This window comes from Alligator mississippiensis, chromosome 4 (genome assembly GCF_030867095.1).
Source record: "Alligator mississippiensis isolate rAllMis1 chromosome 4, rAllMis1, whole genome shotgun sequence".
In the NCBI taxonomy this organism is placed as follows: domain Eukaryota; kingdom Metazoa; phylum Chordata; order Crocodylia; family Alligatoridae; genus Alligator; species Alligator mississippiensis.
The window spans coordinates 235,470,963-235,495,907 of NC_081827.1; the positions used below are offsets into that span (position 1 = coordinate 235,470,963).

Consider the following 24,945-nt stretch of genomic DNA (forward strand, 5'->3'; position numbering starts at 1 on the left):
GCTAACAGCATACTGGGGTGCATTAGTAGGAATGTTGCCAGCAAATTGAGGGAAGTGATTCTTCCCCTCTATTCAGCACTGGTGATGCCACACCTGGAGTACCCCGGTGCCCAGTTTTCAGCCTCCCACTATAGAAAGGATGGGGACAAATTTGAGAGAGTCCAATGGAAAGCTACAAAATGGTTAGGGGGCTGGGGCACATGACTTGAAAGGAGCGGCTGAGGGAGCAGGTCTTATTTAGACTGGAGAAGAGAAGACTGAGGAGGAATTTAAAAGCAGCTTTCAACTGCTTAAAGGGTGGTTAGGATGGATGGAAGGAATGAAGGATGGAACTAGACTGTTTTCAGTGGCTGCATCCAGATAAGCACAGCCGTGTGATATGCAGCTATGCAAACATGCCTGAAGCACCACATACTACACGTTTAGATTTTCTCCACACTGCAGGGGCACACTGCCCATGCATGTGCTGTTCTGCTTTCTTTTCTGTAGGTTTTTTGACTCGTGGACACCCAACTGGGGAACCCCTAGATATCGAGGGGTTAAAAAAACCTGTGGAAAAAAAAAACAAACAGAGCAGCGCATGCATGGGCAGTGTGGGCCACTCAAAAGCAGAGCCAGGCCACCCAGAGCAATGCTTCAGCTGCCAGCCAAGCTCTACATGGCAGAATTGGCACTGCTGTAGCCCCAGGAGGCCCCCAGAGCCACAGGTAAAGCTACTGGAGCTAGCCCAAGTGCTGGCCCAGCCTCCCCAACCCCACCCGGGGTAACTTGCCACGTGCCAAAGCATGTATGGCATGGGCATTCCCCAGGGAAAAGTAGAAAAAATAATGACAATTAAGTTGCAAAAGTATGATTTAATTGTGACTTAAAAGTCAGGTAAATTTATATTGCCTGTGGATGAACTCTCTAGAGCTATACATCTGGTTCTGAATCCTTTGAAGACCTTTGAGACAGAAGGGCAAGCTTATGTAGACTTAATAGTCAAGTCACTCCCTATAACAGATAGGAAACTGTAGTAAATAAAAACAGAAACAGAGAAGGACATTTCATTGGGACTCTTGAAAAAAACACATTGTTAAAGGCTGACTAGAGCATAAAAGTGACTGCAACATAGATGTAATAGATTACTAGAACTGCAGTCAAGAACTTGATGGTAAAGGGAACCATGATGGTAAAGGATACTTGATGGTAGTTTTATTTGATGGTAAAGGGTACTTGATGGTAGTTTTTAAAGCAATAAGGGTTGCAAACAGAAGTGTCAATTTCCACCCAATCTGGTCCCAGAAAGCAGTATATAGTCATGACCAAACACAAGTGCACGACTGCAGATAGCATAAAAATAGCCAACTGGGTGAAAATCTGGCCCCTCATTGCATGAGGGATCAGATGAAGACATTTCAAAACAGAGTGTCTTTTGTAACTTGTATCTGCCTGCTTGTCAATCTTGAGCTATTTTCAAAATGGGCAGGGGGAAAGAGAACAGAGGGAGTTTAGTCTGTGTTTTTTTCAGCCCAGGTTGGTGGGGGAGAGGGGGGCTCCAATTCACTCATTCCACCCTCCAGAGTGAGCTAGGGAACCCCTAGAATGGTCTTCCTCTGCTCCCTTTCCCCCCTCCCATTCTGAAACAGGGACAGGTTGGGAGAGAGGAGGGGCCATTACTAAGGGAAACTGTCTGCAGGCTCCAGCCAGCAGCTAGATTTACCTCCCCCCTAGAACTAGAAGTGAACTTCTGTTTGTTCCAGGAGATAGTTTTAACTCAGAATGCTTCCTGCAAAGCATTCTCAGTTAAAATGGAGAAATGCACTTCTGTCTGTGCCTAAGATGATGTTACTGAAGAGCCTCTGAAAGGGAATGCTGAAGAAGATCCATGACGGCCATTTATGAATAGAGAAAGGTAAAAAACAAGCATTTAAAGTGATTCATAGATTCATAGATGTTAGGGTCGGAAGGGACCTCAATAGATCATCAAGTCCGACCCCCTGCATAAGCAGGAAAGAGTGCTGGGTCTAAATGACCCCAGCTAGATACTCGTCTAACCTCCTCTTGAAGACCCCCAGGGTAGGGGAGAGCACCACCTCCCTTGGGAGCCCGTTCCAGACCTTGGCCACTCGAACTGTGAAGAAGTTCTTCCTAATGTCCAATCTAAATCTGCTTTCTGCTAGCTTGTGGCCATTGTTTCTTGTAACCCCCGGGGGCGCCTTGGTGAATAAATCCTCACCAATTCCCTTCTGTGCCCCCGTGATGAACTTATAGGCAGCCACAAGGTCGCCTCTCAACCTTCTCTTGCGGAGGCTGAAAAGGTCCAGTTTCTCTAGTCTCTCCTCATAGGGCTTGGTCTGCAGGCCCTTGACCATACGAGTTGCCCTTCGCTGTACCCTCTCCAGGTTATCCGCATCCTTCTTGAAGTGTGGCGCCCAGAATTGCACGCAGTGCAATAATATACTGGCCCAAGATCAATAAGGGCATTGCAAACATAGTACAAAACTGTTACACCTGTTTAAAGTTTCAGCCACATCAGTAGGCCAAGATACTACAACCTCATCCAGTTCCAGCCAGGGAATATGAAAAGGTTACACTGATTTATTTATGTGGAATGCAAAGACTTCTTTAATAATAACATACTAGTATTCCCTGTATCCAGAAGTATGCACCTCACCCAGTACTGCTGGGAAATCAGTGATACCCAGCCTGAAGGCCATATTTGCAACGTATGAGGTTCCTGAGGAAGTTTTTGGTGACAATAGGCCTTAGTTGGATCAGGACTTTTGGCATGGTACATCAAGCCCTAATAATTCTCAGTCAAAGAGTTTGTAAGACAGTCTATTCAGACTTATAAAAAAACTTATTGAACAAATCATTCGACAATGGGGGTGACTTTCTGAAAGCATATCAGACACAAAACTTGCTATATCAAAGTACACTTTTAGCAAGTGGCTCATCATCAGCACAGATATTAATGGCTCGACAAGAGTGTTCTAACTTGCCGATCTGTGACAGCTTACTAAAAGATCTGGATGTCTATGCTGCCAGGGAGACAAAAGAAACTCAGAAGCAGAAACAAAAATTATTTTTTGACAAAGGAAACTAAGAGCATCTAGTGCTAACGGCCAGGTATAGACATTACCAGTATAAGTGATTCAAAATCAGTCTATACCCATAACAATACCGAAGTTCAATATACAAAACTGATATATACCCATAACAGAACAGAAGTTTGGTGCACACAGAGTAGTTTAAAAATGGTGGAACCTGACCTAAGATTCCCTCCACTCCCACCAAAGGGCAAAAGCAAATGTGTGTTTTGTTTGCTACCGATTTAAGCTACACCACTTATAGAAAATCATGTAGCTAACATCGATTCCACCTTGGGTTTTTTAATGTCTGTACCTAGCCAAAATTTAGGGATAAAGTGAATTTGAGGAATTATGCCTCACTTACATGGGATCGGTGCTGTACTATCATTTTCCTAGTGACTCCACAGTAGTACCTAGTCTGAACAGACCAGAGGGACATGTTCAGGTCCAACAATCAAGATTTATGAGAACTCTCAGGACCTAAAAGAAGAGGTAGAAATGGGCTGTTCTCAACCAACAGTTCCTACCTTTGCATCAGAAATAGAAAAAGAAGCCGATCAACAGCAACGAAGTCCCACAAGTTCCGTAGAGGGTCAGCTTCTTTTTTGTTTGAAGATGAAAGTGAAACCTCCTGAAGACTTGCTAAAGTAGCATCAGAAAAGGGGGAATAGGAAAGTGAGTGGTAAAGACTCATTCCAGAGAGTTGTGCTAGTAACCCCTCTCCATAGATGGTGTTAATTGATTTTTGTACTTATTGTTAAGAGGGAAGATGTGGTTTGTAGTAGAAATCTTGTAGTTTGGAGATGTGCCCTTACTTAGCCTACCAAGGGTTGAAATTGAAAGATGGTGTCTCAGTTAACCTGGCTATTCAGGGACAACTGTAGTCAGGGAAAGACACAGGGTCTGCAGAAGTTGCTTACTGCTTTAGAATAAAACGTATCACATAGTTCTTCTCATTCACTGTGTTTACTGAACCATGTGGTGCTCTCCCCAACCCTGGGGTCTTCAAGAGGAGACTGGACAAGCATCTAGCTGGGGTTGTGTGACCCCAGCTCTCTTTCCTGCCCAGGGCAGGGGGTCAGACTGGATAACCTACTGAGTTCCCTTCCAACCCTAACATCTATGAATCTATGAATCTAGGTGACCGCTACAGTGGCTACTTTGCCTTTCATGCCCATGGCATGCAGCAGGAGTATACACAGGGTACAGGCACAATCTAGTGAACTCAAAAAGTTTCCTGTCTCAAATGCATGGAAAGTATGTGCACCCAGAATAGAATTGTGTGTATACACTTATGATGTGTACACACACAACCAGTAAAAGAATGAGCTGATTTTGTCAATGCAATGGAAGACTGCAATATTAGACAAAAATATTCAAAACAAAAGTAATCTTTAAAATGATTCAGCTCATAGGCTTCACATTTTGCATAAACATTTTCCTTTGGAGCAAACCCAGTAATTTGCATGTTAAATTAATTTTCCAAGCTAACATTCTAGTAGAATTAATATAGTATATATAATATTTCCAGCAGAAATTAAGCAAGACCTAACTAGGAAAATACTACTCCATTTCTATAATACTTCTAGATTGTATAGCCAGACTTGACCAATGTAATTATTGGTTTTGACTACCTGCATACTACACGTCATAGAACTTTGTTGAATTAATTCCTGTTTGTTCTATAAAATTGTTCCATTTCCTAAAATTAAATGTAATGTTGAAGTCATGGCTTCCTGTGGAGATCAGAACACCCAAGAGATAGTCTTGACTCTGGTGTTTTAAACCATGCTGTTGGCTGGAATGCAACAGGTAATTAGGGACAATAACAATTTATACAAATATGCCCCACCAGTCAATTAAAGAATATGGTGAGCAAGGGCTAATCAGCGTAATCTGAGCTTTCAGCATCTATCGTCTAGATGCCCGGATTACCCTGTGAGGAAACCAGATCTAAGCTAGTCAATAAACTCCTCAAACACAAATCTAACCTAAACAAACAATGACAGTTTATTTAAATATAAGAACAACACGTGGCTCACTGTAAAATCTGATAAACTGTGGAACAACTTACTGTACTAAAACTATACTCTAATTTGTACTATTTACACTATTATTTACAAAAGGTACATATAGGACACACACAAACATGTAACAATAAGGAGGAGCAGAGGTCATAGTTACCTTTGGCACTGTGAGCCAATGCTACTCAGAGAAAACAGGTAAGTTCTAGGAACGGCTCGGCAGCATCCGAATGGAGGAATCGGTTCTTTATTGTTGACTGATCAACCACAGGAAAGTGGAATATGCAGGGATCTTCCTCTGTGACTTTGAACTCTCTCTCTTACTTGCACTCACCCACCTCCAGTCTCTCACACGCCACTTCACAGGCACACCTGCACACTCTCAGACCCAAGCTCTTCGAGACAGCCAGTCAACCAGTCAGTCATTCTCACACCTTCCCTGAGGTGAAACATCCTTTATATATCTGGTCTGCACATGGCACTAAGGTGATTCTGTGCATGACACTCTGGGTTTCACACGACCCTCTATTACAACAGCAGCTGTTGCACCCAGCCTCCTATTTTGCACATGGCACACTAGATTGCTCCACACACCACTTCAGTAAAGGCCGCAGGGTCACAGTAGGGTCAAACTGAGTAGTGCCTTATTACACATCCATCCTGACACTTAGAAAAAGTCAAGTAATGAATTCTGTTTACTCATGCCAGAGTTAACACAGCTATTTAAACCTTAACCTTTGCAGTTCTTGTCTATATGACTTGATTTGTACATCCTTAACTTTGCACTAACATTGAAAATGGATCCCAGATGATCTAAAACCGTTTTACAGAGAAGACTACAAACATATCAGAAAATAGAGGGGGAGGATTTTATATATATATATATATATATATATATATATATATACACACACACATACACACACACACATACATACATATATATGTGTATAGGTATATATATATATATATATATATATATATATAAATACACACACACACACACACACATATATATATATATATATATATATATATATATATATATATATATATATATATATATAAAGGGCTTAGTCCATCTGTCTGTCTGTCCATAATGCTCTTGGAGCACTCTGATTGGTTGTCTCTGCAGCCAATCACAATGCTTACTGAAACAACCACTCAGAGGTGGCAGTGGCAGGGTGGTGGGTGGCGGTGCTCCATCCCCCTCCTGTCATTCTTGATGGGCAATTCGCTAGTTAAACCATAACACCGTCCCTGCTAAAGAACAGTTAATTTTTTTTTTTAATTCAGGTCTCAGAATTGAAGTTGACACTCTCTCCTTCTCATTCCTTCTCTTAAAACACTGGGGTGAACTCCTGGTGCTAATGAATTTATTGGGATCTCTGCCCCCCAACCCCCCCGATCCTACCCCGCCTGGCCCCAGCATCCCCAATCCTACCCCGCCTAGCCCCAACATCCCCACAATTAAAAGCCTGCACTCACCAAGCAGGCACTAGCCACAGTAGCAGCTGCTGTTGCCCCCCCCCCCCAGCAGCACAGGGTGGGATGACAGCCAGAGCTGCACAATGCCCTGCCAACCAGAGTCCCCACAGTCCCTGGTAATACCAGTGAGTACAAGGCTTTTTATTTTTCTTTCTTGCTTTTCTTTTTTAAGTGCTGAGAGGCTGGGGCTCAGTGAGGCAGCCATTGGAGGGGGCTGGGGGTGCAAGTGGCAGGTGGGGCCAAGTGGGACAGCCATTGTGGGGCTGCAGGAGCTGGGGGGGTTGGGGATAGGTGGGGCAGGAATCCGGAGGGCTGGGGGATGGGGCATGTGGGCCATGCAGGGGAGGTGGTAGCCCCTGCAGGGCCATGTGGCCCCTATTGGGGAGGCTGTAGCCCCTGTTTGAGGGGCTGTAGCCCCTGTGAGGGACTGTAACCCCTGTGGGGGGGGGGGCTGTCGGATTCCCAATTGCTTTATCACTGTAGATATATCAATAAAACATTGTTCAACTGATCTCTCTCTCTCTCTGTATATAGTGGTCTTTTGTTTTAATTGTGGAAGAACATGGATTCTGGGGTATTTTACAAAGTGACTTTGGGATTTTTTTTATCAGGGACTTTTCAGTTTTCAAATAGGGAACACCAGAATTCCTGCTAGGGAGGCAAGTGGCAGGACCAGGCAGAGGAGCCTGCTCAGACCTAGCACCATGGACCCAGCTGGAGGTGGCTGACCTTCTGGCCAGTTGGGGCCAGGAGGACATGCTTTGACAGTTCAATGCTGGCTTCCACACCTGGTACATCTTCTGGGGGATAGCTGCCCAGATGGCCAGGCAGGGGACACACAGGACAGTAGTGCCACACAAAGGCCAACTCTGCAGCCACAGCCCACTGGCAGTTGGCCAGAGGGGCAGATGCCTCTACTGGCTGTGCAGTCCCCATCCACGTCTGGCAGGTGTGCAGCAGGTCAAACTCAGGCAGCAGCCCCCATTGCCAGACTGCTGCAGTGGGTAGAGGGTATGGGGAACTCTCAGGGCTGCTTCAGCAGTCCGGCTGCCACAAAGGATAGTGTCCCCAGGTACCAATTGGCCAGGCCCCAGAAGCTCCTGAGAGTGAGTAGCTCTGAGCTACTTGCCAGGGAAGCTTTTTATACTGCTGAGGCCAGGACAGGGCAGTTTTTTATACTGCTAGGGACAGCACAGGTGCTGGCCCCAGGCTTTAGCTCTCCTGGCTGGAAATCCAGGAGGAGCCAGGCAGGGTTATTTTACCCCAAGTGGCACAATTTGCCCCACACCAAAGTCCAGGCACGTGCACTGAGGCAAAAGGCCCCAGCTCAAATCTGTACCACTTCTATTTGAACTGCTGCAAGCGCACGTGCTTGTATGTGTGGATGCGCCCATGAAGTCCTGTTTAGATCATTTTTAAATTCCATCCATAAGAAAACATTACCAAAGGAGAAGATTGTATGAGTAACCAGACAGGGGATACTCCTTGTTCTAGATGTTTCTTTCTACATAAACAAAGCACAGTATAATCTTCTCAGACCAGAATTAACATGCATGCCTTAAAATTGCCACAACTAGGAAACAAAGGCCATCTGCACTTTGAAATGTCTCTTCTCTTCCATGTTCACCAGAACCCCATCTGGCATGCCAATACCTGACAATGTATTTCTGACACTAGGAATAAATAACCCCAAAAGGTACAGGAAAGTAAGGTCTGCATGTAATGTATTTTAGGAATCAGAATACAACACATTTCAAATAATTTAAAATGAAATCATAATTAAATATACAAGAGCTGAAGTGCTGCTTGCAGATAGGCTTCTTCCTTGTGCACTGTTTGATTTCAACAAGAAGCTGTCCAGGTGGCCAGAGGTATAATTATCCTCAAATGAAAACGGCAATTTGGAGTTGAAAGGCACCTCTGAAATTTGGCAATGTTCCAGGAGCTTAGACTTTCTTAATGTTGCTTCACATTTCATAAAAACTCCCAACACCTGTATAAGGTGCTTAAAATGTCATTACCACCTGTAATTAAATGGAGAATCCAATTACCATGGTTAACAAATCAGGTTGGTGCCTACAATTTGTATACATTGACCATGTTGGCTATAAAAAAAAATCATAACCAGTAAAGCACACATAGATATTGTATGCAGCTTGTTTAAAACTCTGATGTGCAATTACAAAATAAAAGGTAATGAGGAATAATAAGGACAAATTAGTTTCACTGAGGTAATGACACTTTAAGAGTTCTGAGCGTAAATTTCAATTCATATGTGGAATGTTCTAGAAAAAAAATTCCAGCCACCTAAGTAAAAGAAAACAAAGTTAATAAAACACATTACAGGAAGACAAGACACTAATGTTATCCTACCATACTTAGGGATATATCATTTTCATATTAATGAATATGTCTCTTGATTTCAAAATTCCTATTAAGAGGCTATTTGGATTCAGTTAAATTTGTAGAGCTATGAACTGGAGCCAAGTAAGTCCCTTGTAGCCATTTGTAATAGAAGTTACACGATTTACACTCTGTTATTTTAAAATGATTATAGTGACCATTTTGAATTTTATCATACTGGTTTGGATTGAATCCTGTTCTCTTCCTGCAGCAGTAATTAGAGAATATTAATTAAAAACAAAAATTATATTAAATAACACCATAGGGCTCAGTTATTAAAGCTGCAAAACTGGAGAACTTCGAAGCGAATGTTTCTCATATTCCTGTAGAACAGACAACATATGAGAGATTTCCTTAAGCCTTTCTGACACCTAAGGACTATCATATGTATAAAGGATGTAATGCTCTGAATTATGTGGGCAATCAAGGTTAAATCTGTTGTGTTTATGCTACACTTCCATTTTTAGAAAAAAAACAGGAGGGGAATATTAAAAGGTAAAATATAGATGTTCTGAGGTTCTCATCCTTCTTTTTGTTAAAACAGATATCCACACTTGAAATGTTCTTTATAAGAGCTTAAAACGTGACTGAAATAAATATGGTTCTTTCACTCCTATCAGCTCAGTGGTCTCAACTAATTTCCAGTTTGTGGTGGGCTGTAATGATTATTTAAGGGCTATTAGTCTGCCAAGTAAATACGTACTTTTTGGCACATGTAATATGTATTTTGTAGGCATGATAGATCATTCAGCATGGGCTATTATGGTGCGCTGGGACAATGGATGTTTGCCATGCATAAATTAGACTATGTCCAGTTAGAATGTGGACCAAACCTGTCCATGGAAAAGTAGTCCATCTTTTAAACTTGGTTTTTATTTAATATAGAAAGATAGTAGCCATGGATGAAGCTTAATCTGTCTCTGAACGCGATAGTGGGACCATCTTCATGTTGAGTAGCACTTTATTCTACAGTGAGCACGTCTACACGAGATGCTGACTGTGCAGTAGCTAAATAATACTATGCGGTAGCACGTTACATCATGGACAGTGCTAATATGCTACTGTGCACTATTAGGCTACTGAACAGTAGCGTCACTTAAAAGATGTTTGCAGGTACTGCTGCAAAGAAATTCCTGTTACTGCACTTTATTTAGTGCTTGCTAATACCAGTACTAAATAAATGTGCAGTAACGACTGCACAGTAGCGTCTCGTGTAGACATGCCCACTGCCAGTGATATCAATGGGGAACCTGAGGAATAAATTAGCACCCCATACAAAGAAACATGGTGGATTTTAGGTCTCCCATAACAAGATCCATTTTATCATTGATTTAATGGCCGTGTAAGTAGTGGTAAACAAAATATAATACTTCATAAGACAGGGCTGGCTTTAATTATGTTTACTTCTTCGGTATCACAAAGCATCTATTTAATTTGCCTCACATACATTAAGTGAGTATTCTTAAAGCTGAATTTAAATTCTTCTTCTTGGAGCTTGTTTTGGATATCACTTTATATTCCAATGCATGGATTGCAATATATTTTTAATTGGAAAAATTATACCAATCTCAGTAAAAGTTTTGAAAGAAATGCTGATATGTGCTAAAGTGGACATCACAGTAACTACTACTTTAACCTGGTTGGGCAAAACACAAAGATATTTCTATAACCCAGGGGTGTAAAACCCATCCGCAGGTCAGACGAGTGACAAAGGGACCAGGCTGCCACATGCTGGACTCAGCAGGTATCCTGGAGCAGCTGGAGTAGATGCTATGTACTCCAGCTGCTCTAGGGCTGTGTTGTATATGGAGGCTGCTTAGGGACTGCAGGGCTGTGCGGCATACAGCAGCTGCTCTGCCACTTGGGAATCATGCTACACATAGTGGCTGCCAGTCTGGGACATGCCATGGAGCTGATGCGCATTGGAGCAGGCTCTGTGTGGGACGCAGACCCAGAGGGGCTGGAGCAGGCACTGCTTGGAGCCATCTGGCATGCTCTGTATGCTGCCTGATGATAGGGCTTCATAGGCCAGATCTGGCCTGCGAACTGTATCTTTGGCACTGCTGTGATAAGCAACTGTAACATTTAAATAGGCATTATTCTTTCTTTTCAAACCTTTCACTGTTTAATGCTGGAACAAACTGTCTCTGATGGAATTACTCCCGATCCACACAAGCATATACGAGGGAAACTCAGACCATGTTTCTTTAAAATATCCCTTTTTTTCTTGTTACTGTTTCTCATTGTTGATTCTATTTTTCTATTCAAACATTCTGATTTTGTTCTTGTTTGGCTGATTAGGGCTTTTTTGAAAAATTCCTACGAGTGGACTGGATCCCAGATCCTTCCATAATCCCACTGAAGAGTCAGAGGGACAAAGTGAAACAAAGATGTTTATGTACTAGGAGCACACTTCTTATTCCATCACATTCACTTGCTTTCATGGGTGATTCCTGCAACCCCAGGAGCACCATATGCAGATTTCACATATAGTATAGCACTGTTTAACATGTTCCTGCTTTTCCAGTGGAACCAGAGCTTTTTTGGTAGAGCTTAAGTGTACTATAAATACATTCTTACGTCCTTATTTCCTTCAAAATGTTACTAGTACCTTCAAAAAGGAATGAGGGAAGGTGCATTTAGGTAACTATATTTTGCAGATGAGGCTGTCTAAAGCCTGTAAATAGAAACCTTTCTTTGGAGATTCATAATATCTATGTTGTCCTACTTTACATGAGTATGTTGGAAAACATAGGTGGGATGAATATGAGAATGCATATCAAATGCTGCCGAAAATCCTGGAAGTTGGGTGATTGTTCAGTTATTCAGCATTTTTCAGTTATATTATAGAATGTCAGTGTATGACTATTAATTGCAAACTGAATTCTGTTTTTTCACATTAATCTATAAAATGCACTATATGCCCAACTCCCACAAACATAACTAAAAAGGAATATTCCTGTGAACCTTATGCATAGAACTTGATTCATTTGAAGGGATTCAGTACCATCAGTAGGATCTCTTACCCAAATAAAATTGCATACTATGCATCATCAGTAGTGGTCCTAAACACCTATGCAAAGATAGTCTTCTAGGCTTGAAAACAAAGGGAATAACAGCATTTAGAATTAACATAATCAAATAAGGCTTATCATGTATAGACCCAGGCTTGGGAGTTATAAGGGTAATATTTTCATATCATATTTGAAAATAACGCTTAGTTGCTTTAGAAACTTTTGCTCTAGCTGTTTTAGTAATGAACAAATTCTGGGCAAATAAAAGCCACAATTGAATAACTAGGAAAACCACTGCATGATGCACATAATCCCCAACACACAAACATGAAAAACTAAACCAAAACACTTCTGAACCCAACTAAACCTGCCATTGTTATATTTTGATGGCCTCTGATAGCTTGTAATTCAAGGGGAGACATGCATTTCCTTGAAAAAGCATTGGAAGTGAATCTAAAGAGTTACCAAGCCTGATTTTGTTTTGGAATCACTTTTCGTTCCATAGCAATTTATAGTTTACTTTTTTATAGTCCAGATGTAACACACACATCTGAAAAGATAAACATCAATACCACCCTAAATCTATTGTTTTAACTCCCAATTCTTTTCCATCCAAAGCACAAACCTGGCTGGCTTAGAGTGGGGCTATTAGCTTGATAGTTACAAAGTCAATAGAAACCGAATTTTAAAAGGATATCAAATCCTGATGATAAGGGACATGGAAGGTTGCATGCTCAGTGATCCATACTGTTCCCTGCAAATCAGATCAGGGAGATTAATCTTTTCTGCTGATTAGTTTATTTGCTTTAATGCAAAGCAGTGAAAACAGTTCAGTGAAACATGTAGCTAACACCATTTTTCTGAAATATATAGAAACGACAGCTACAAAACTTTAAGGGATGATAGATATGGTTTAAACTGACTGCAGTTAAACATTCAGATGCAAGCCTACAACTTTGTACCCTGCTGTGTGCAGGCTCTGCAGGAAGTTGCAAGCTTAAATCTTGTAAAACTAAAAGCAAAATAAGAAAACAAACAAAAAAATTGGCAATAGAAGTCTCCTACTATTAGTTCATGAACCGAAAGCACCAAATGCCTGTTCAAACAATTTTGAATAACTAGCACATTCATAATAATGAAAGCTTGTTTTATAGATAATTAGCAAACAGAAAAAACAGAAACATTCACCTACTAAATTGCAGAAGACAATTCATCCTACTATAGCATGGACATGTAGGCACTGATCCAGCAAATATGTGTGCATGTGAATAATTTTATGTATTTTATGGGCACATGTACACTTTGCCCTACGGCGGTGATGTTACTGTGCCGTGCTTTAGTACTTCCTTTTAGAAATACTAAAGCATGGTGTAGTAACTGCCCCTGCCGCTCTGTATGCATGGCACATGGTTATTTTTAGCTGCTATTTCACTGCAGCAGTGCACTAAAACAGGAGAGCATGCCACTACAGCAAAGTAGCTGCTGGTGATGTGAAGACGCATGTGATCACTATGTCACCATAGTGCATCTGTAGGGTGACATGTAGATGCATCCTATGAGTACATTTTATGAACTCTTTGTATTCAGTAAGACTAGTACAGGCCTGAAGTAAGTTACCATCTTTATACATGTTCCAGTGCAGGGGAGGGGTGGGGGCATGCACTTTAATTAGAGTGGCTCTTGGGAGCTGATCTAATTAAAGCACACACAATGTCTTGTGCATTCAGTGTCCCATGCTTCAAAATGGCAGTGGGGGTGCTTTAACTAAAGCCCATTTGATGAACTTTAGTTAAAGCACCCCCACTGCCATTTTGAAGTACAGGGACATTGAATACACATGACATTTGCTGGGACAACATCTGCTGGGAGGAACTGTCAGCCAGGTCGGACCGCTCACAAAAGTTCCTTGCTGAGATACAGGACCTCCACTTAACCCAGGAGGTGCACAGTCCCACCAGGGGGAATGCCCTCCTGGACCTGGTTCTGGCCACAGGTGATGACCTGTTGAGGGGACTCCAGGTTCCTGACCACCTGGGTGACAGTGATCATAACCTACTGGAATTCACCATCCAACACAGGGTGTCAAGGGCCTGCAGTAAGGCAATAGCCCTTGACTTCAAGAGGGCCAACTTCAACAAGTTGAGGAGATTGGTAGGAGAGGCGTACACCCAGTGGAAGGGAGGGACTATCACCAAAGAGGAGTATACCTCCATCGCTTGGGCTTGTAGGGGGGCTGTTAGGAAAGCTAAGGCAGATATGGAACTAGGGCTAGCATCAAGGATCAAGGACAACAAAGAGTCCTTTTTTAAATACATAGGTGGTATGAAGAAAGCACCGGCTAATGTGGGGCCCCTGTGGGATATGTTTGGCAATCTGGTGGTTGCACCAGAGGAGAAGGCAGACCTTTTTAACAATTTATTTGCCTCCATTTTTTTGTGCAGGGGCCAGGACTCCCTCACTGAGATTCAGGATGGACTCAGGAGAGACTCTAATAGGCTTAGGGTCAGGAAGGACCAAGTTAGGGAACATCTGGAGGGGCTGGATGTGTTCAAATCATCAGGTCCAGATGTTCTCCACCCCAGGGTGCTGAGGGAATTGGCAGGGGTTATCGAGAGGTCCCTGGCACGGGTTTACGAGCACTCATGGTGCTCTGGCCAGGTGCCAGACAACTGGAAGAGGCCAATGTGGTCCCCATTTTCAAAAAAAGGGAGGAGGCAGGACCCAAGCAAGCATAGGCCCATTAGTCTTACTTAGATCCTGGGGAAGCTCTTTGAGAAGATTATCTAGGAGCACATCTGGGTGGGAAGGACCAGCAGGGGGGATGATGCTCAGCATGGGTTCATTAGGGGCAGGTCCTGTCAAATCAACCTGACTGCCTTCTACGATCAGGTCACAAAATTATTGGACGCAGATGTTGCGGTGGATGTAGTCTTTCTGGACTTCAGGAAGGCCTTTGACACTGTCTCAGACCCCATTCTCATTAAAAAGCTAGGCGACTGTGGCATGATGCCTGCACAGTCAGATGGGTCACAAACTGGCTGAGGCGCCACACCCAGAGAATGGTGGTGGACGGGTCATATTCGACCTAGAGGGATGTGAGCAGTGGGTTCCCCCAGTGCTCGGTCCTTGGGCCTGCACTGCTTAATGTCGTTATTAGCAACTTGGACAAGGGGGTGAAAAGCACCCTGTTTAAATTTACTGACGACACCAAGATCTGGGGTGAGGTGGGCATGCTAAAAGGGAGGGACAGGATACAGCTGAACCTAGACAGGTTACAGGGGTGGGCAAATGAGAGTAGGATGGGATTCAATACTGACAAGTGCAGGGTACTGTACCTAGGGAGGAAGAACAAACAGCATGCCTATAGGCTGGGGAACTCCCTTCTCAAAAGCACAGTGGCAGAAAGAGATCTTGGAGTCATTATAGATTCCAAAATGAACATGGGCTGCCAACGTGAGGACGTGGTCAGTAAGGCCAACCGCACCTTGTCATGCATCCACAGATGCATCACAAGCAGGGCCAAGGAGGTGATCCTCCCCCTCTATGCGACACTGGTCAGGCCACAGTTGGAGTACTGTGTCCAGTTCTGGGCGCCGCACTTTAGGAGAGATGTGGCCAGCACTGGGAGGGTCCAGAGGAAGGTCACTTGCATGATCTGGGGACAGCAGGGCAGACCCTATAAGGAGAGGCTATGGGACCTGAACCTGTTCAGCCTCCACAAGAGAAGGCTGAGAAGGGACCTGGTGGCCATCTACAAACTTACCAGGGGGGACCAGTGAGGAATGGCAGAGATCCTGTTCACCCAAGCACCTCCCAGAGAACCAAAGAATAACAGCCACAAATTGTTTGAGAGTAGGTTCAGACTGGACATTAGAACTAGAATGCATCAGAGCAGTTGTTAAGCATGTGTATAGGTGTCCCATGAGCCTAATCCCAGGAACTACTGAGTTTGTGGGCTTAACTATATGGTGTCAGTGGCAGGTCCCACTGAGTGATGAGCTAAGCACACCCCACCCACCTGAGTTCACTGATGTACTCTGGAACCAAAAGTTAACCTATGAGCCACCTCTCAGTTCAACCCCAGGTGCTCCACTCAAACTCTCAATCTCCAGCAGGTCTGAGTGCAAGCTCTGAGGATGAGCGCAGATCAGCTTCACTGGTGACCGTCTGGCTCTGGGGTGCATCAGAAGATTTGATGTGCATGCAATATTCAGCCCTATGGATTCACCTCTGATGCAATATATAAAAGCCATACCAAGCTTTTATTCGGGACCTGTACAAAGGGCCCAACATACAGGAATGGAGTGATACCAATGGCTGTTTATACACACATACATAAGTACTTACGGAATTAGGATATTAGTATGTTCCCTTTCATTATTGCTTTCAAGCATGATATAGGACAGTACTGTTTAGATACACACTTGAACCAATACTCAGGCACCAATGTTAGAAAGGTTGCACCACTCATTGTCAAAGCTTAGTCCACAGATCACAAGTGTGTGTTTATATGACAACCACTATCTTGGAGGATGCCAAAGACAAAAAGCAGCTTGAACTAAAGAGCCAGGGACTGCAGCCTGGGGACTCACAGACACATGTTATTTAAGATCAAGCATTAAGGCAGAGGGTAGGGGGGATGGATGACACAAAGCATATTCTGATTAGTTTGTTAAACTCACCATTTAGAAGATTGTACTCTGTGAAACAGCTGTCATCTAGTAGGGCACTCTGGACCCTGATATGCAAGAAATACCAGCAGTCAGCATACACTTGCCAATACTTTTTTTCCTAGAGATGCTTTTCAAAATAGGTCTTAGCTTAAGTCCTCAGTAGCCAGAATAAAACTTTCTATAATTGGGTAATAATACACTATTATCTTAAACACTGTGCATGAAAGAGTCAAGTGCACTGATACATTTTAAACTACTAAATGCCATGGTTTATAAATAAAATATCATATTATTAATGTGGATTTTTCACCTCAACTGAGATGCACCCATTTTCAGCTGTAGGATCAGCCTCCTAAATTGTTTTTCATTACTTATGCTGCTTATTTACTTTTCTCCCACTTTTTACAAAGAAAAATAGGGTAGTCAATTTCCTTTTGTTTACTTGAATCAGCTTCCAGTCAATTTCAATTTTAGGTTCTGAGGCACTAGCCCAAAGCTGTATTGTGTAGGGTGCAAATACTACAAAGGAACGTTGATTTGCATTATGAAATATTTTAGTCAAATGTGCAGACCAAATGTAGATCCATGCCTATTCTTCCTCAAGACTGGAGTAGGCTTACTTTTACAAAATCCTTGATTTTGATTCAAATGTAACCGGTATATTTCTAAGCCAGATTTATTCATATTATTTACATAATGGACCATAACAACTATCTCTAAAATCCTTCAGAAAATATGTCTTTAGATAGTTTTCTTTAAAGTCCATTACATAGCCCATGCACTGAAACAGGTCTGATTCATGTAAATACACTCAGAAGGAATTTGCTCTGCTTGAAATGTTAGGAACTATAAATTTAGCATTTTTTCTGTATAGCCTACTATGGAAGCCTATTCAAGAGGAAAACAGCTGAGGGTGGGAATGCTCACTGCTTTCTAAGAGGAGTCTGTTTATGTAGAAAGCAAAGATTCCAAACCAAACATGTTTGCCTTCATACTTCATCCTTTGCAACCTAAAATATGTAAATCTTGCCCATGACATTTTCTAATCCAAATTGCTCTCTCCTGCAAAACCTATGATCCTTTTTTTAAGAATAAGGATTTGCCCCATTTTTCTAAAATTTTCTGTACATCAACCAATATGCAGCATATGTATATCAACAGATTGGCCTTCTATCCTGACCTACAAGTGGCCTTTCAGCAGTATACGTACACGCATTGTTTCTGAAGCAGTTTGGAGTTGGGAGAAATGGTGGTGGGAGGGGGAATTCAGTTGTCTTTACCTTCTCTTTATCTTAGTAAAACGAATAGCACACTATTAACAAAATCTTGTGGGGGAGTGTTTGAATTGCATCCAATCTTGTTACATTTTGGCTTTGTCACCGTGAAATGTTATCATTCAAATAGATCACTGTTCTAAAAAATGGGTTGGAAATACAGTCATGCGTGGGTGCATCTACACCCTGGGCAACAGCAGCACATGAAGCAGCATCAGTGACTGAGTGGCTGGTGGTGGTGACACCTGCTTTTTTTATACCTCCTCACTCCCCAAACTGGTTGCCTGGGGCTCATGCCTCAGTCAATTACTTTAGCTACACTGCTACCCAAATGAGACTCCTAAATTTTCAGGTCTGTAGAGAAGTGGCCTGATTCCAGTTTTTTGTTGTATCTATGTTGGTGTAAGGACATAGGCAGGCAAGGTTCTTTGGGTAAATGTGATATCTTTTATTAGACCAACTGAGTAGTTGGGGAAAAGTTATTTGCAAGCTTTTGGGTGCAATCACCCTTCTTAAGGCATAGGGAGTCTTTGCTGTTCTGAAACTCCAAGGAATGAAAGAAGCTAAAAGTCTGACAGGATGTCAGTAAGAATGTATATAGGTGGAATTTAGGCAAACAAAAGATAGAAAAGGGGTGGAGGGGGGAAACAAGGGGGGAACCAAAGGTAAGTAAGGAAGACTGTACAGCAGTAGTTTTCCAAGGTAGAAAAGAGGCTGCCTGTGAAAAAGGTAAATAGCTGTGTGGCAGAGCACAGGGTGCTCCTGCCACTTTAAGGGCCTGGAGCTGGCAGCCTCCAGGTGCCTGATTAGGGCAGCCATTTTGGGGCCTACATAAACCAGGCAGTTTGGCTGCAGGAGGGCAGGCAGTAACATCGCCTGGCCCTAGCTAGTGTTTACTGGAGGGCCCGTGTGATGAGGGCCGAGAGGGCAGACCCCGAGAGTGGGAGTGATGTGGGCGAGGTGCCGCGGTTGCTCCTAGGAGGAAGGGAGTAGTGGCACGGTGAGGCCTGAGGAGTAGTGAGTGGCTAGAAAGACCCAGCCCGAAGGGGAGAGTCCCCTCGACTGGCCCATGCTGGGGCCAGGACCAGTGAGGGTCAAAAGGGCCGGGGGCCCACCGCGAGGGACGCCCAAGAGCTAGGGGCCTGGGGTCCCGACTGGCCTTGAGGTGGGCCAGGGCTAGGTAGCTGAAGGTTCCGGGGGAACCACACCCGAGAGGGGAACAAGCCTTCGGGTGGGGGAGGTAGCCCAGATGACGGCGGAGTGGCTGCCTGAGTAGAGAAGACCATAGTGGGGTCTTGCATAGAAGATTCTGGGGCCCAGTGTGGGGGGCCAGTGAGGAAGAACACCATGATGCCATCTGCGAGGCTTGTGGTGCGGTATTAGGGGAGGTCGGAGCCACAGAGCGCCCCTGGGCATCGGGGCAGTCGAAGGGCAGCCTCCCGCTTAATTAACATCTTAATGGAACTTATTATCATCAAAGGCATGGCGGGTGAGATGAGCGGGCGGTTGCCCAGAGACAGGTGGGTGGGCCATGAAGAGCTCGGCCCTGAGTAGGCCTGCTGTCACGGTGACAGGTGGGCGGGCCACAGAGCTCGGCCCCGGGAGGTTCCCTGTCACAAGCTGGAAATTAGGAAGACAAAGGGTAGAATAGGAGGGGAGGGGGCAAAGTGTAACAGGTCAGGTCTGGCAGGTACCTGGTGAATCAGATGTCAGGCAGGTTGTAATGTGTCATAAATGCAATGTCTAAATGGAGTCCATGGTTTTTTGTATCCATTAGATTTATGCAGTGAAGTTTGTGGGCTCGTCTACGAAAGGTGTTTTGTAAGTTCCCTTTGAGGATTAGAACTGAGAGATTGGAGGGGGAGTGATTGTCCATGAGAAGTGTGCTTCCACAGGTAACTGGGTATTCTTGTCTTTGATAGATTTTCAGTGTGTGTTCATTCTGGTGCAGTTGTTGTTTGGTTTCTTCTACGTATTTTCCATCAGAGCATTTGGTGCACTGGATGAGATATACAACATTTCCGGAGGTGCAGGCATAAGATCCAGGAATTGTGATGGTTCAGTTTTGGAGTGTAGTTATAGTGGGGGTGATGGAGATGTGTTGGCAGGTTTTGCATTTGTTGTCCTGGCATGGTCTGGATCCATTTGGTGTGGTTTGGATCATAGTGAGTTTGCTTCTCTTGATAAGGTTAACGAGGTTCAGTGCTTGTTTAAAGGCTGTGATGGGTGGTTCTGAAAAGATCTCTTTAAGAATTGGATCTTCTTCTAGTATGGGTTGCAATTGTTTGAGGATTTTCCATGTAGGTTGCAGGGAAGGATGGTATATCATAACTAATGGTGTGTGATTTGTGGGAATTTTCTTTTTGTACTGTAGCAAATCTTCGCGTGGTATCTGGGTGGCTCTTTCTAAACTATACTTTATCTCTCTGGAGGAGTGTCCTTGTTGGTTGAAGGCCCTTTCGAGATTTGTGAGGTGGTGACTACGTGCCTTCTCCTCAGTGCAAATGCAGTGGTATTGGAGAGCTTGGCTGTAAAATACAGCTTTCTTGGTGTGTTTAGGGTGATTACTGGTTCTATGTAGATATGTATGTTGGTCTGTGGGTTTCTTGTATATAGTGGTTTGTATTTTACCATTTTGCATATTGATCATGGTGCCCAAAAAGGAAATGCTTGTGCTAGAGTATTCAAATGATAGTCTGATGGAGGGGTGATGATTACTGAATATTTGGTGGAAATCAATCAGAGACTGGAGGGCTTTGATCCAAATGATGAAGACGTCATCTATGTAGCTCAGGTATAGCATGGGTTTGATGGTGCAGTTCTTGAGGAAGTCTTCTTCCAGGTGGGCTATAAAAAGTTTGGCATACTGTGGGTCCATTTTTGGTGCCCATAGCTGTGCCCATTATCTGAAGGAAGTGTTGGTTGTTGAAACTGAAGTTGTTGTGTGTCAGGATGAAGTATATGAGTTCAGTGATACCGTGAGGTCTGTACTCTGGTTTGTAATCTTGCTCTTGTATATATGTAAGGCAGTCTTGGATGCCATCCTTGTGTGGTATGCTGGTGTATAAGCTAGTGACATCCATGGTGGCTACGAGGGTATTGCTGGGAAGGTGGCCTATGTTCAGGAAGTCTGTTGTATCTTAGATAAAACTTAGTCTTTGGGCGATGAGCAGTTTTAGGATGGATTCGATGAAACCTGATATTTCTTACACTAGGGTTCCATGGTTGCACACCAAAAATCTAACAAAGACAAGAATACCCAATTACCTGTGGGGGTCACACTTCTTCCAAGACAATCACTCTCTCTCCAATTTCTCAGTTCTAATCCTTAAAGGGAACTTACAAAACACCTTTCGTAGATGAGTCTATGAACCTCACTTCATAAATCTACTGGATACAAAAAACTCATGGACTCAATATAGATATTGAATTTATGACACATTACAACCTGCTAGACATGTGATTCACCAGGTACCTGCCAGACCTGACCTTTTACACTTCTCTTTCCCCCCCCACTTCCTCCCATCACCTCCTTTTCTACCCTTTGTCTTCCTAATTTCCAGCTATTTACTTTTTCACAGGAAGCCTCTTTTCTAACTTGAAAAAGTAATACAGTAAAGTCTCCATTACTTACCTTTGGCTTTTTTCCCCCTCATCCCCCCCACCCCACCCCTTCTCTTTTCTGTCTTATGTTTCCCTAATTTCCATGTATTTACATTTGCACTGACATCCAGTCAGACTTTTAGCTTCTTTCATTCCTTGGAGTCTCAGAACACCAAAGACACCCTATGCCTGAAGAAGGGTGACTGCACCCAAAAGCTTGCAAAGAACTTTTTTCAAACTACTCAGTTGGTCAGTGGTGACACTTAGGGGGTGCACAGGGGTGCACATGCACCCCCTGAGAGCACTGGTGCACCCCCTGACAGGCAGCACTCCCCAGTTAGGCAACAGGCAGGAGGGGCAGGTGGAAGCGCCAGTGCCCCCCATGAACAACGGCCAGGGAGTGGGGGCACTGCTCACGCTTCTGAGTCAGTACAATTGGCCATGGCAGGATCTCCCCTTCCCGGTCGCTGACTGGTAGCTGTGGGGGCATGTGCCTCCCTGACTCAGGAGGCACCAGTTGCCCATGCAGTTGGTTTAATAAAAGATATCACATCTACCCAAAGAACCTCGCCTGATTTTCCAGAAACATTTGAGAAATGAGTGATTTTGTAAATCAGGCCAATTTGGTTGGATCTCATGTCTAAACTTTAAGCACCCCTTTCTGGCAACATCAGCCATAACACATTATTAAAATGACCATTTGCCCCACTCTCCCTCTCACCTTCCCCTTCTATTTTGGTCCCCAAAAGGCTCCTAGTGAAAAGTTCTGCATGAGGCTTCCACCCGAGATTTTGCTACCCAGCTTTCAGTTGACTGGTATGGACCAGTAAAGGAAAAATAAGATACTTCTGCCCAGCAACTGAACTTGTGCATCTGGAAGTGCTCCCAGAGGGAGCTAAAAGAAAAAAAAAATCAAATCTGACTTTCTTCCTCAGGGGAGGGATGGCAGGAAAACCACAGGTCAATTTTTTTTCTACAAAATTATCACCAAAACTATCCCATGTTTACCCTGCTCTAACCCATTGCATTACAAGCCTTGGGAGAAGATTTCTTAAAATATATGAGAAATATTTTCCCTGGATTTAAACGAATTTGATGAAATTGTGAGAAGGGTAAAAAGACCTAGGCATAAAGCAAATACTATATACTAGACTGATGGTATCAGTCACTCTGGATTCCACTGTGGCTAAATATCTTGTGCTGTTATCCAACACACTCAATGTTGTTTAGATGCATAATAGGATGTGATAAAACCCATATAAAAGGGCACAGATGGCTATACTGCAAACAAGCCTGCTTTTAGGGACACTGTGAACATAGCCTCTGTGAAGAAGAAAGCTTTGCACATCCATTCCTGTCTTTAATTTCTTTCCAGGTTATATGAATATTGTTTTAAAATTGTAAAGCCTTGAAAATCTGAAAAGGTAATAGTAAAGCTAATGCAATCTTAGCTACAACAGCACTAGTGGGTGCGACTATTAAAATCTCATGAAAAGCATAATGAAGCATTTTTTACTTTTATGCACTAACTACAAAAGAAATCAATTTATCAAAACTGTTCACTACATCTGACTAATAGTTTTGTACATTACAGGACTACTCAAATAACCAGTGCTGATAAGCTGTAAACTGTTTGTCTTTTAGTAAATATAGCTTTTGTGCCCAACAGTGCCATTAATATTGCTGCAATAAAATCTTGAACCAGAATGCGTAAAAGCATTTCAAAAGCACAGGAGATGCCTTTTACAATTTCCTACATTTGCATTATGTTCTTTTGCCTTCCCCACCTTCCCTCCCCTCCCCCCACCTCCCGCACCCCACCAAGGAAAGTAAGTGGCATGCAACTATATTGCTTTGGGTTGTAACCTTCTGGGATCACAAAATTTAAGCAGCATTAAATGTAGTCAGTGCTTAGTTGGCAGACCCCTAAAAAAGCCAGATACTGTAGGAGGTTTTATTGCCAATTCAGCTGGTTGCACTTTGCCCTCTAAATCAGAACTGAACTAATGTCCCATTATAGTGTTAGGCAATAAGGTGTTGCTGAAGGTGCTGCAACTAAACCAAAATTATGAATTTGTTGCAACAATCAGTACAATGAATTCTACAGCCTGTGGTATATACGCTGCATGTCAGATTAGGTGTACATAATAATGTCTTCTACCCTTAAAATCTGTTAGTCTGACTGAAGAAATGAAAAACTACAATTTTTCTTCCAGTCATGATAGAAGTAAGACAAGTACTAAAATAGTATGTTGATGGGAGCTATTAGTAAGTAACTTGATACAAAGATCTATTGCATTGTATTTTTTTGCATGGAAAGAAGTGTTAACTTCAGCCTCCTGGATAAAATTTAGCATTCTGGACAATTGCACTCTGATCCTCTCAACAGCAAAAGGCACATTACATTATAGATACCTAAAATAATACACAATAATTTAGTCTCCTTTCCCCTTAAATGAAAGAGGAATAAACTACTACAGAGAAGCTTTCATGTACCAGGGATTAAAAGCATCCACGCTGGTGGAGACACTGCCATACTATAAATCCACACCCTTGTTTACCTTCTAGTAACTTGTTTGCTTGCCCATATCCTTAGTCAGGTGAAAATTTAACTCAGTATGTAAAGATTTAAACATTCCTCTCCTGTGCTTCCTTGGGTGATGATTATATCATAGCATAAGGAAAACATATCAATACCACTTAGTATTTATGTCATGCCACCTGCTTGAGAATCATAAAGCACTTTACAAACATTAATGGTTGAAATTCAACCTTGGGCAGAGGGACAGCAAAGGACTATACATCACTTAAGTCCCATTTAATCCTTCAAAACAGGGTTTAAGTGAAACTTAAATGGTGCATGGCCCTTGTGCTGACTAGCTGCAGAGCTGAGTTCCTCTGATGAATGACTTAACCCTCACAGGCACAACATCCCTGTGAGTTATGTTAGTATTATGGCAGATATAATTCCTGTGAAAGGAAACATCTCTTCCCATGTTGTTCTTTACACTCATTTGGATTATTATCCTAGCAAAGGTTGATCTCCTTCTATGATGATTGTTGATGCTGCTCTATATGACTGCATCCTTTGTAAATGAAATTTCAAAGGAGACAGACCAGGTATGTGAGCCATAAACACTAGGGAAGTTAGTTTAAAAAAACCTAGGCGAACAGCAAGAAAAATCCAATAAAATTGGCCTAAAAACCATATGAAGTTTTGCGCTCTAAAATATTATATTTATCTCACCCTTTCAGATCACGCTTTAGAAATCACAGACTTAGAGAACAGGGGACTCTGCGATATACGAATTTCTGATTGCAGCAGGATCCGGGTGTTTGGCCTTGGCTTCAGAGATTCTCCTCATCTACACTGTGAGGTCACCAGATTGACT

The 24,945-nt window shown here is 42.9% G+C and overlaps 1 protein-coding gene across 6 annotated transcripts in view; it reads left to right on the forward strand.

Annotated features, from left to right (window-relative positions):
* Positions 1-24,945, forward strand: part of LOC102563004 (von Willebrand factor D and EGF domain-containing protein) — a 323,208-nt gene that overhangs the window by 170,823 nt on the left and 127,440 nt on the right. For all 6 annotated transcript variants that reach the window (XM_059727409.1, XM_059727412.1, XM_059727411.1 and 3 more), the window contains one exon: positions 24,809-24,945. In XM_059727409.1, the coding sequence (XP_059583392.1) occupies positions 24,809-24,945 (137 nt within the window). The remainder of the gene's footprint in view (positions 1-24,808) is intronic.